This window comes from Danio rerio, chromosome 14 (genome assembly GCF_049306965.1).
Source record: "Danio rerio strain Tuebingen ecotype United States chromosome 14, GRCz12tu, whole genome shotgun sequence".
Lineage (NCBI taxonomy): Eukaryota > Metazoa > Chordata > Actinopteri > Cypriniformes > Danionidae > Danio > Danio rerio.
Window position 1 is genome coordinate 34,422,962 of NC_133189.1, and position 13,410 is coordinate 34,436,371.

The 13,410-nt window shown below is 33.1% G+C and overlaps 1 protein-coding gene across 3 annotated transcripts in view; it reads left to right on the forward strand.

Moving 5' to 3' along the window:
- The window catches only part of fam149a (family with sequence similarity 149 member A), a 33,748-nt gene that overhangs the window by 19,476 nt on the left and 862 nt on the right, over positions 1 to 13,410 (forward strand). For all 3 annotated transcript variants that reach the window (XM_005157250.6, XM_073921972.1, XM_073921973.1), the window contains 7 exons: positions 2,572 to 2,714; positions 2,798 to 2,892; positions 5,776 to 5,955; positions 7,378 to 7,501; positions 9,114 to 9,242; positions 11,619 to 11,697; positions 13,156 to 13,299. In XM_005157250.6, the coding sequence (XP_005157307.3) occupies positions 2,572 to 2,714; positions 2,798 to 2,892; positions 5,776 to 5,955; positions 7,378 to 7,501; positions 9,114 to 9,242; positions 11,619 to 11,697; positions 13,156 to 13,299 (894 nt within the window). The remainder of the gene's footprint in view (positions 1 to 2,571; positions 2,715 to 2,797; positions 2,893 to 5,775; positions 5,956 to 7,377; positions 7,502 to 9,113; positions 9,243 to 11,618; positions 11,698 to 13,155; positions 13,300 to 13,410) is intronic.

Genomic DNA, 13,410 nt, shown 5'->3' on the forward strand with positions numbered 1-13,410 from the left:
ATTATTGGCATTTAAGTACTGTGGATTTGTGCATTTTTTTCTCAATCAAGATTTGGCAACACTAATGGGTAAAAGCATTTTTCCATTTGTACCACTTTTCTAGTGATAAATGCATGTTTTTATTTTTTTGTATTGTCCATACATGTGCATCAAACTTTTTAAAATGTTGTTGTCACTATACATTTTTAGGAGTTAATTTGGTTGTAGAATGCTATTATTATTCCCATAAATTGCCCAAAATGTGTGTACATTATGTACAGTTCAGGTCAGAATTATTAGACCTCCTTTTAAATTTGAATTCTTTTCTATTTTTTCCCCAATTTCTGTTTAAGGGAGAGATAATTTTTTTCAACACATTTGTAAACATAATAGTTTTAATAACTGATTTCTAATAACTGATTTCTTTTATCTTTTCCATGATAACAGTACATAATATTTTAAGGTGCAAGCATTCAGCTTAAAGTGACATTTTAAGGCTTAACTGGGTTAATTAGGTTAACTAGGCCAGTTATGGTTACTAGGCAACAGTAAATTGTTCTGTAGCCAATCAGAAAGTTAATCAAAAATATATATATATTGCTTTCCCTATAATATTGACCTTAAAATGTTTTTAAAAAATTAAAAACTGCTTTTACAAGCTAGAGCCAGATCCACAGGGGGCACTGTTTGGGGTTACTTCGGAGGAAAAACAGTTGACTTCTTCAAAGTGTAAAATCATTGCTCTTTCGACTTTATTGGGACGTAGGGCTTTTTTGCTAAAATGGAAGAATTCTCATCCTTCCACTCATGTGCAGTAGATTAGAGAAACTATTTCTTGTCTTTATTTGGAAAAAATCTAGTTTTCATTAAGAGGGTAGGTGGGGAAATTTTTTAAGGTGTGGCAACCTTGGATTATATGGAAAATAATTAGATTTTGCTGTACATATGGTATGTATGGTTAAATGTTTGGACTTTTTTTAAACATTATATATATATATATATATATATATATATATATATATATATATATATATATATATATATATATATATATATATATATATATATATATATATATATATATATATATATAAAAAACCTATATATATATATATATATATATATATATATATATACAAAGGTTCAAATACAAAATCAAAGAAACAACAATAATAATAATAATAATAACAATAAAAAATAACACACACACAAACACACACACACACACACACATATATATATATATATATATATATATATATATATATATATATATATATATATGTGTGTGTGTGTGTGTGTGTGTGTGTGTGTGTGTGTGTGTGTTATGTTTTTATTGTTATTATTATTATTATTATTATTGTTTCTTTGATTTTGTATTTGAACCTACATGTACAATTGTATATTTGTTAATTTTAGGCTAATGTGAGTGCTATCCCGCTGTTGAAAACTTGGATAAGGGGTTTGCATTGCTGTTCTTTTTCATTTGAAAAACTGAAAAACACTACAAATATCTAAACCAAAAACTGCTTTTATTCTCACTAAATTAAAACAAATAAGACTTGGTTGGGATGATTTACAGTTTAGACCCAAAGAGTGAGTAGTCTGTCAGATGAAGAAGAGCCGGAGTCAGTTTACTGAAGATAGTTTGCAGTTTCATCAGCAGAAGCCAGCTTCAAAACTCGCAATGAGTTCCTAGGCCGCTCTGCTTACAATCATAAATCAGCATCAATTATACGCTCACATAATGTCATTAACTGTGTCATACATAGGTATTTTAACATGATTGGTTTTATCCTTATTGCGCAAAGTCTGTCTTGAATAAAAAGGAAAATCACTTTAAACATAATAGAAATAACATAATAATAATAATAATAATAATAATATCAAAATCACTTTAGACAGTATTAACACATAACAATACAAATAGGAAAACAGTTGTTTTCAATCATCAAAACCTTCAGTTCCACTCGAGGTCTCCATGATCTCTGATCTGGTTTGGTGGCTCCTGAAAATAGAGTTACAAAGAGACAGGCATATGCATTGAGCATTCTTATATTAAGCAATGTGTTAACTTTATTTATTAGTCAAAATCATTTCAAGATTAAATACTGGTTCAAATAATCATATTAATGAAGCCATTAGAAAAAGCATAATCAGAAGAGGATAAACGTTGCTACTTGTTGAGACGGATTGGAAGACAGAAATCCAAATCCATAAATTTTCTCTAGAAGAATAAATATTATAGTAAATACTGTGAAAAAATCTTTGCTCTGTTAAACATCATTTGGAAATAATTGAAAAAGAAAATCACAAGAGGGCTAATAATTTTGACTTCAACTGTATGTACTTGTGTACAGAACAGGAATATGTACAATAAGGTGTACTGACAACCAAATCTAATCAACCATAACTAATAAAGATAAAAGATAAAAACACAAACTAAAGCTTGAATGAACTATATTTGACCTTTTGTCAGTTTGTAATGCTGTGTGGTATTTTGGAGTAATACAATAAAATTCACTTGCTAATTTGCCAGCGGTTAAGTGCAGTGCTGATTTCCCTCAATCCCTGATGTTCTTTTGGCATCAGATGGAGCAACACAGAGGAGAGAGTTAGAAAGCTCCAGTCAAGCACCTTCATCTCAGCTGCCTGTTAAAGCACATCAGCTACTGTTGTCCAGAGGATCCAGCAGCAGAACCACATTCCTGTCAACATGCAGCAATAATGTACAGGTAACAACCAGAGTTAGGTGCAAAGATAAGATCCTATCTGCTGCTTTATTGCCATGTAATGAATTTCCCGTTTCTTCTTTCAGGACTCAAGTGCCTACAAGATTAATTTAAATGGTGTTATGACAATCCAAGCAAAGCCACTGCAGCAGAGACATCAGGGATTTGGTGAAAGAGCCCTGTAAGCCTTTTGGTGTGATCTAACTCTATAAAAACAAAGCTAAAAAAAAAAAAAAAAAAAAAAGAAGCTATTTATTTTCTTTAAAGACTGTTTAATAATGAATGGATTTAAGAAGTGTTTTCAAGGGGTAGTTCACCCAAACTGAAATCCTGTCTTTATTTACTAACCCTCCACTTGTTCCAAACCTGTTTGAGTTTTTATTTCCTTTCCTTCCTTTGAAAACTGGTAGTCAACAGCCCCTTTCACACAGTGATGCCATAATATATCCAGAAAATTTACGGAACAACTTTACTGGTAAATTCAATAAAGCACTGTTCACACAGGCAAGGACGTTCTGGAATTTTTCAGAAAAAGACCATTCACACGTACATTATAAAATACTAGCAAGTTCTGACATCATTAACTAGAAATGAGCTCTAAACGACTGAGCTTGTATTTGTAAACATAGTAGGGGTCTGGCTTTTGTTGATGGTTTTACTTTTATTTAAACCTTTACCATTCATGCAGCTGCTTTGTCCCAGATACATCTAAATAAAGAAGTGTAAACCACAGCTAAATGGTTACACATTTGACAACATTATAAATTCTGTGGATGTAAAAGTATTGTGAGCAAATTGTGGGAAATTTTACCAATAATTTTTTTACACAGTTGGAATTTAGAAGGAACACATAAACGGTATCTGACTAACAACTAGCAGCTAAATGTGTCTGGAAAAACATTTAAAGGCTTTTATTTTTATGGATGTGAATGCGTCTGAATGTTCTGATTGGCTGGAGTAGATGCTACACAGCAGCACATTCTAAACGTGAACGTGCTCTGTAGGGTCCAGCCAGTTGGTCCAATGACGGTATCCACTGGTGGATGAAGGTTCACTGCATGTTCGGTCTTTCCAGTGCACAATGTTGATTTATATTAAACTTAACTCATATCTGACTCCAATTTTAGTATGAGATGGTTTAGAATATTAATATATTTATCCTCGTTTTATCTGACTCCAATTATAAAACATTGATAAGATTATTTTGTTTCCTTTCACATTATTTTAGATTATGATTGAATATTCTTTTGATTTGTTATTATACCTTATTCTCATTTACTCAGATTCCGATAGCATCTCGAGTCTTGCACCGGCCGGGTATACAATCTCTTAATACAAGCTTGTCAGTCTTGGTCATTAAACAGAGGCGATTAACCACTCTCCTAAAAAGGCAGAACCCTACTTACTCAATTTAGGAGATTTTTATGTGGTCCCCATAGATCTGTTATCTACTTAATCAAGACAAAGTATTTTAATAATAATCGCGCAGGATTATACTATTGTAGATGAAGGCCTAAATATCCACATTTAAAGTAGTTTCAACAATATTTTGTTGTTCTAAATAGTTGGCCTTTTACAGTCCAAGTATACATGAATAAATGCCAATTTGTTAGTCGGATCTCTACCAACATTGTATAGCGTGCCACGCTGCTCCGTCTAACATGTTTTAGTCCGTTACTAACCTGTACAGTGGCTTGTAGTGCTATGGACAACAACATTTATCAGTGATAATAACACGAGGTTTAAATAATTCAAAACATAATTTATTAGTCAGGTAAATGTATTATGGCAAATTCAATCAGTCAATTCATAAACAATCAATACAGAACATCAAATTATCAAAGATAAATCCAAGATTAAAAGATGCATTCCTGACTTTTCACATAACGTGTAAATTTTACATAACGTTGAGCCTGGGCTCCATGTTATGGGCTGATCTGGGTAAGCAGAATCGCCCTGAATCTTTCGCGGACCTTACCTTAAATAATCCAAGAATTCCCTCAAGGAAGGGGGTGTGAACAAAAGGCATTCACACTTAGTGGCACACCCTTCTCAGTGGTTCAAAAGATGCCTGAAGTTATATATTTATTGTTTTGATTATATCTATTTCTGAGATAATGAGACCATTGTACCAATCGCACTGAGACATTTCAAATGATATCAAACATGATAGTTAAAGTCAGTAACATTCAAACATTGAAATGACCATATGCGTGAGTTGGGGGGATGAAGCTGAGTTTCAGCATACTCAGATGCAAATGCAGCAGGAACTGGTTTTTCCCGCATTCCCCCCTGGGTTGTGAAGTTACCAGTCTCTGTTTTCAGCTCATGTTTTGAATTGTCAAAGATATCAGAATATTTGCAATATTTCAACTCTTACATGCTCTTTCCGGCATTCGCGTTCACACAGAGAAGCATTCCGGCAAACTACTGGTAATGTTACAATTTCTCTTTTTGGAAAATAGCCAGAACGAATTTACCTCTATTTTCAAAACGGGTCTGTTCACGCATGATCCCTTTCTGGAAAATTGCCAGTAATTTTGAATGAAAGGTACTTGACTTCCAATATTCTTCAAAATGTTGTCATTTGTGTTAAAAAAAAAACACTTATAATGCTTTGAAACTACTTTAATAAATTAAATTGGAAGATGTGATTATTTTGGGTGTAACATTTTTTTTTTTTTTTTACTTTTTACTCTCTTTACAGCAGAGGTGCTCAAATTCAGTCCTGGAGGTCCGGTGTCCTGCAGATTTATGAAGCTTAGAAGTTGGAGCTAAAATCTGTACACCAGACCTACAGGACAGAGTTTGAGAACTCCTGCTTTACACTGTATGTACGGTTAATATGACCTTTTGGTAATTAAATGTATATTGGGTTTTGCATGACCACCATGACAATGATGATATATATATATATATATATATATATATATATATATATATATATATATATATATATATATATATATATATATATATATATATATATATATATATATATATATATATATATATATATACATACATATATATAAATAACATGATCTCTCTTGGTTTTCCAAAGGTATGAACCAGAAGATGGGGCAAGTGTGTTGATGTGTATGAAGACCCAGGCTCTCAGAGCGTCTGGTTTACTTATGCAGAAACCCGCAGTCCAGCGCAAACTCCCCAGACTCAGCGGCAGGATTCGCATGTATCATAACATCACTGGAAACGGGAGTCAACTCCTACGAGGAACTAGACTGTGAGTTGCAGTTCAGCATGCATTATAAACATTTTCCCAATTTTGTCATACAAATAAATCTGCAATAATCAAAAAAGAAACATTTAAGATTAAAAGTTTTGGGATTTAATGTCTGGAAGCAAGGATAAAGAAAAAATAAAGCAACCATAAATGTTATTTATTTATTTATTTATTTATTTATTTATTTATTTATTTATTAATAATAATAATAATAATAATAATATTAACCATAATAATAACCATAATAATAGTAGAAAACAAAAATACAGTACAATTAGTTAGACTGAAATCATGTATACTGAATACTTTTTGTAATTATTCGAGTGTATAAATAAGAATTATTATTATTATTAAATGCTTATGAGATATTTTATATATTGATATTATTATGGGATTTATTTAATAATTTGCTTTATGGTTTAATGTTTGAGACACGACCATTACAATTTGTGGTTTAGCGTTTTGTTTAATTTCAATTAGAATTAGAAAAACTAACTAAAGCCAACATGCAATGAATGAATTGCAATTAATTAAAATTATTTCTCCAATTTGTGCTTCAGGTTTTTAAAGTTTTATATTTAGGCCCTGCTTAAATAAATTTCTTCCGTGTAATTCACTTTAAACAGAGAGCTTTTAAATAACAAAAAGCACCCTAGATGTAACATAAAAGTTGTCCACATGAATTATGAAGCCTTTGATATCTTTGTGAAAAGATTTTTTTTATTCTTCTTTAGTCATTATTCTCTGATAAAATGAGTAAATCGCTCTGTAGGTGTTCAACTGTTCCTCAATAGGTTTTTACAGTTCACCAAACTAGTTTCACTGATTAAATTTAGTTTAGATGTTCAATTCACTGACTCTGTGATTAACTGCAAGAGTTAACAGATCTCTGAATACTATTAGTGAATAATGATGGTTGGTTTTTCATAAAATCTGTCATATGGTTTCAGAATGACTGGAAGGTTGTGCAAAATGATACCTTTATGCATGTGTATCTTCTTGAAATACATAGAGTCAGTTTAATATAATTAAATGAACTGAAATATTTCTGTTGAAATATGCCTTTGTGAGCAATTTGATACCTTCATGAGTTTAAGATAAGGAATGTGAGGTTAATGTACAGGAGCTCTTTTAGCCGTGATGCTATTCATTTAGAATATATGGCTGCAGATTATTGAATGCAAGGTCTTCCGGGGTCCCCTTAACTGAATAAGGTCTTCTTCTGAAATACAGACTTCATTTAATGCTAAATTGGTCCCTCAAGTTGCATTGCAACTTTTAATCGTAACACTTTTAACCTTGTCATCACTTGGAAAAATCAAAGAAGAAGCCGGGAGCTCCTGCATCTGAATCCGTTTGCAGGAGGAAACATGCAAAATGCTAATTAGAGTATGTGTGTGTTCTTGGGTTTGTTTCTTGCAGGTCCACTGTGAATGAAAGCCTGCCCCCTCCATCAGTAAGTGCTGTTCAGAGCCACAGGCTTCCTCAGATACACTCCGAGTCTCAAGAGCAAGAATACTACGCACCTATTTCTAGACTTGTGCAGGTAATAAGCCACATTGGTGTCATTGTGGACTGCAGACTATTGATTTGCTTTTTGTGAAGTTATTTATGCTTCTCCTTCTATATTTATGTAATCTCTGATTTATTATATTGTTATTGCTTAATTCAGCCTAGTTTGGTTACAGTTCTAGCAATGTATATGGATATTTCAGAAATATACACTAACATTCAAATGTTTCAGAAAAAGTTATATTTTTTTAAAGCAGATATTTATACTTTTATTTTGCAATGATGCGTTAAACCAATTAAAAATGTGAATTGTAAACTCCGAGAGTGAATACATTAAAGTTGCTGTATGTAAGTTGTTGACTCTTCTAAAGCATAAGAATGCTATAATGTGTTTTGCATAATATGCCAATCATATTTCAGCACCTCGGGTCGCCTTGTTGGAAAATCACATATTTCATTTATTCATTCAGATAGGCTATCAAAGTATGCGTCCACGACCAAAATGCAACCTCCGGTGGACAATAGCAGACTCTAAAATGAGATGCTGATTTAAAATCACACATGAGGATATTATTAGCAAATAATATATATACTACGAGTTTAAACATTAGGTGAGGTTACATTGCAACCTTTTGGCTTGATAGTCAGATTCGCTCCTGTTGGTCCTCAATCTGGCAACCTGTGCATTGGTTTGTTTTAATCCAGGAATACAATACCTAATTCCACCACAGGGTGTCAAATTTACATACTGCACCTTTATTAATAATAATATACTATAATAATATATAATATATTATTATATATATACTGTCAAAATTAATATGTAGTTATTATTTGCTCACCCCTATTTTGTTCTCCTTCAGAAGATTATTAAAATCTGAAATATTTCTGTATCTCCATTAAAAGTCTTTTCACATCAGAATGGTAACATTTTAAAACATTTGTAAAGATACTGTATACCCCACCACAAAATCAAGTGGTTTAGGCCTAGTCTTTTGAAGAGAGATGATTGCTTCATATGATGAACAGATTTAATTCAACCAAAACCTCAATGGTTCTTATAGAGTATATTGTATATTTTGTTATTAGATATATTATATCATCCATTATATCTATTAAATTTAACTGTTCATCATTTAAAACGATTGTGTATTTATTTTTTTATATTTGTGTCATGTATAAAGATGTCTATATATACAGTATGATGATCGCACAACTGATGACATTGATAATTACGAGAAATGTTTCTTGAGTACTAAATTGGCATGTTGAAATGATTTCTACTTATTTTTTTGGTTCTCTAAATCTTACATGAACTCTTTAGAAAGGTTTACTTTGATTCTGGACACCATCAACAAGCTGTTACAGCATCCCACAAAGAGAAAAGCTAGCTGCGCAGACTTTGATCTCTGTAAACACAGATACCAGCAGCTTTTTAAATGGGTGAAAGGAGCAAAGTGACTTCATAGTCTTGTTGACATGGCACTGAAAACAGCAAACATGTTTGCCCTTTGCACTTTTATAGAATCTACGTTAGACTAACACATTTTAATTGTGAAGAAAATGGCAAACAGTTCTGCGTAAATAAAGATGACTTGGTTTGATTTTCATAGTCACAGCTGTGATGTTCTCTCTGTATTTCTTAGCTCAGGGGGAGGATCCAAAGAGGCGGAGCTACTAGTGCCAACCATGCAGTAAACAACCTGCCACCACTGAGAGAGCCCACCCTGATGCTGGAGTCTCTCTCTAGACCCAACACTACTCACACTTCCAGAGTAATGATATTATATATATGGTCACAATAAGATTTACTTTAGAACATTATTCAATCACAAATTGCTGTTACATTTCACTAACAATTACAAATAAATAACAGGTAGTATTAACAACTTTATTTTATATTTTCCAGCTGTCTTTTTTTTTTCTTCACTCGATATTATGAGCACTGCTCCGTTTAAGCCCTCACCATAGTAGTCATACTAATAGTGAATAGGTCTTGAGTTATTGATCCGGAAAATATGAATCTGTGAATCTGTTACTAACTTTACTGAACTTCATATTTCCATTTGTTTCAAGCTACGAATTTAAATTTAAAATTACAAATCAACACAACAAAACAAAGATGTGATCACAAACTGAGCACTTAAGATCAATATACTTTACCTGCAGCTCTTTCACAGTAATTTATAAAGAGCACACAAACATACTGACAGTAATAGGTAACTTACTGTACATTGTTATGGGTCAATGATGCTAATATTCGGCACAAATCCATCAATTTCGCCTTTCTGGCTGTTCTTTCTATGAATGAATTATGTAGAAATACTGTCCATGTTTCATCATCGGTTAGTAACACTATATTTCATTTCACAACAATAGTCTTATCAGGCTTTTTGGCTAAAAATAGAGAAATCACAGTTTTATTATTTATTATTTTTATTACAGTTTTATTAGTGTTATTATTAGATTATTTTTAAATTTTCCTTATACTGCTGTGCATGAACTAAGCTGTTAGGTCAACGTATGAGGTGGCTAGGCTAACCTAGCTTCAATTTTGATTTAAATATTCTATAATCGGTTGCCTATTATGTGGCGAATATACTCCTGTAATGAATACTGCAGTCCTTTTATGTCTGGCTTTCTTGGATATCTCACCTGTTCGCCAAAAATGACTAATTATATCCCTTGCAATGTCTGACACCGGCGCATACACATTGTAACAGACGTGCTAAACCGAAAGTAAATCTAGGTGTATGATTCTGGGGATGGAGTCCAAGTAACACTGACAAAATCACAAAATGTCACAAAGTCACAAAATGTGCCTAATGTGAACATACGGATGCTTAAAAAACATATGGTATTCATGAATTACACAGCATTTGCCCATATTAGGGATTTTTTAAAAGAAAACAACCACACTGTATACCTGGATTTTCAGAAAATCTTTATCCTGGCCAGATTTTTCAGAAAATTTCAGTTTCAGTCAACCAATACTTCATTTTTGTGTGAACAAACAGCGAAAATGCATAGAAAAAAGTAGGGTTTTAAAAATACCCAAGTTCATGTAGACAAGACCTAAGTAAATAAAAACAATCGGCTGTGTTTTACATTTTAAATGTGTATAAAGTCATTGACTCTAAAAATGAAAGAGTCCACTTAGACGTTGAAAGATTTATGGTAAGAAAATCCATTCATTTCAATGGCACACAAACAGCAGAGTGTACCTTCGACAAGCTTACACACTGTCAATGTTTAAAAGTTTTATTTTTCTGCATTGGGTTCACACATAACTTATACTGTACCATGGCTGCTTGCTTCAACACTTGATAAGCTGTGATGGGCATTTCATTTCCAACACACATTGCATACAGTAGACCAATCACAACAGACTCTGTCATCAGGCCAATCACCACAGATTAGTGTCTAGCAAAGAAAGTGTTTTAAATCCTCGAACACATCATATGGGTGTAGCGGAGGCCAGTTAGTGAAGTGCTGTGCAGCTAAACCTCACTTCACTGACCTCTAAAGGTGCTCTAGCAACAGACACTAGAGGCCATGGTCTTTGGCTTCCTTGTTTGAGAAACCGACTCCCATCCGGAAAGTCGCTGGTCTAATCCCAGCTCAGAGCCGGTTAGGGTTGTAGGATAGGTGGGGTTACATGGGCATTTTTGAGATTATTAGGTAAAAATAAATGCATTTTATAAGAAATTAAAAGTGTTTTTTTCATGCATGTCAGCCTGTAGTTAGGGACTCAAAAAAGTTTTTTTGTACATAATTGAGGCACTTTAAATAACTATTTTACTCATTTTAGATTAACATTAGAGAGGAACTAAACATTTACCTTGTTGTAGGTTATTCCCAAATGTTGATCTGCACTCCTCATACTTTGAATAGAAGTCGTGACATGACTAGTCATTATGGTATCAGATGTTAGGCAGTCATAGCTATACTGTACTGTAGGTAACCAGCAGTTTAACATGGAACAAAAACAAAGAGTAAAACTGCATTTCTATACAGCTTTTTACAAACCTATACAAGGAAGTGATATTGATACTTTCCTGATTCAGAGACTTCCGTGGTAACACTGCTTAGAATAAGTGGTAAATACAGAGTCTGTTGTTAGTAACTCATGCTATCTTTTTGTTCACCAGTCCGACACTCCTATGAAAAGGTCTTTTACACCTATGGATTTTGCCTGTAACATGAGGACAAGTCGAGGACTTGTTAAAGGTGGGTTGCTTTTGCACTCAGTCAGTGGTGTAACTCTTATGAATGTATGCCACATTTACATATATGAATTCTGTAATTTGAGCTATTCTAATCCATTAATTTAGGGAATCAAAACACAAAAGCAGAATTAATATTAAAGCAATGAAATCAAATCAGATTCATATGAATTAGCTTAAACTAATTTGTTAAACAATTCATTTAAAATAAATATTCATTCATTTTCTTTTCAGCTTAGTCCCTTTATTAATCTGGGGTCGCCACAGCAGAATGAACTGCCAACTTATCCAGTATAAGTTTTATGCCGCTTATGCCCTTCCAGCTGCAACCCATCACTGGGAAACACTCATACATTCTCATTCACACACATACACTACGGACAATTTAGCTTACCCAATTCACGCATAGCACATGTCTTTGCGCTAGACTAAAACCGGAACACCCAGAGGAAACCCACGCGAACGAAGGGAGAACATACAAACTCCACACAGAAATGCCGACTGACCCAAACAAGGTTCGAACTAGCAACTGTCTTGATGTGAGGCGAGAGCGCTACCCACTGCATTACCACGTCACCATTTTAAAGAAATAGTTCACCAAAATGTTTTTATTTGCTCACTGTTTACTAACCTTCACGTGGTATCAAACCTTTATGACTTTCTTTTTCCTCTCGAGCACAAACAAAATAATTTTAAAGAATGTTAGAAACGGGTAACCATTGACTTCCATACTAGGAAAAACAAATACTGTGGAGGTCAATGGTTGCAGTTTTCAAACAAATAACTTTGTTTGTGTTTAACAAAAGAAAAAATCTGAAACCGGTTTGTGACAAGTGAAGGGTGAGTAAATGATGACGTGATATTTTAGTTTTGGTTGAACTACTGTATCTCTTTAATAATGTTTTTTTTTTTTTATTTTATTAACCATTTATTGGTTTTATAGATTACAAATGGACTGGCAAAGTAAATAGAATGGTCTCATAAATGTCATTAGTGCAGTTACTGAATGAATCAACAACTATTTCTATTAAAGCCATCGTCACCCTAAGCATACATGCTGCATTTTTGCACAGTCTTAACCTCAGCACAAACTCTTCAAAATCTCCTAAATAAGTAAAGAGTCAACACTATCAAGGCTTTCTCCACAAAAAAAAATAAGATTACAGTCTTTGTCAAAATTTTGCTATCTAAATGCATATTTACACGAAGCATTCTGAGAACTATACATCCATGACCAATTAGTTGTACCTACAAAAATGATCTATGTTGTCCCAGAACAACATTATTCACACGTTTAAGTGGATTGTACTTCATAGAAAAACACTGTCAAATATTTTTAAGAATTGTTTCATCTCATTAAAATCCATTTTAAACAGGCAGCAAAATTGTTTAATTACACTATGGCTTTCTATCTTTTTTACTTAAAATTAAATGAAAATGAAATCTTCTGCGTCTCTCTTAGGTGAAAGCACACCTATGGGTGTGACGGGATTTAGCATGGGCATCACCAGCTCTACTGCTAGTGGCTTTTTGGAGTGTGTGACTCCTAACAGAAGGCGTCTGCCCTGTGTTGATGGGGAAGCAGGGAATGTAATCAGCTCTATAGGTCAGTTCACTACTGGCTTTTTTCATTTATCCAATTATTTAATATTATTATTTGATGCAATTAAAAAATAACACAGCTTATGAATTGGGCACAGTTTAAACCAAGTACCAT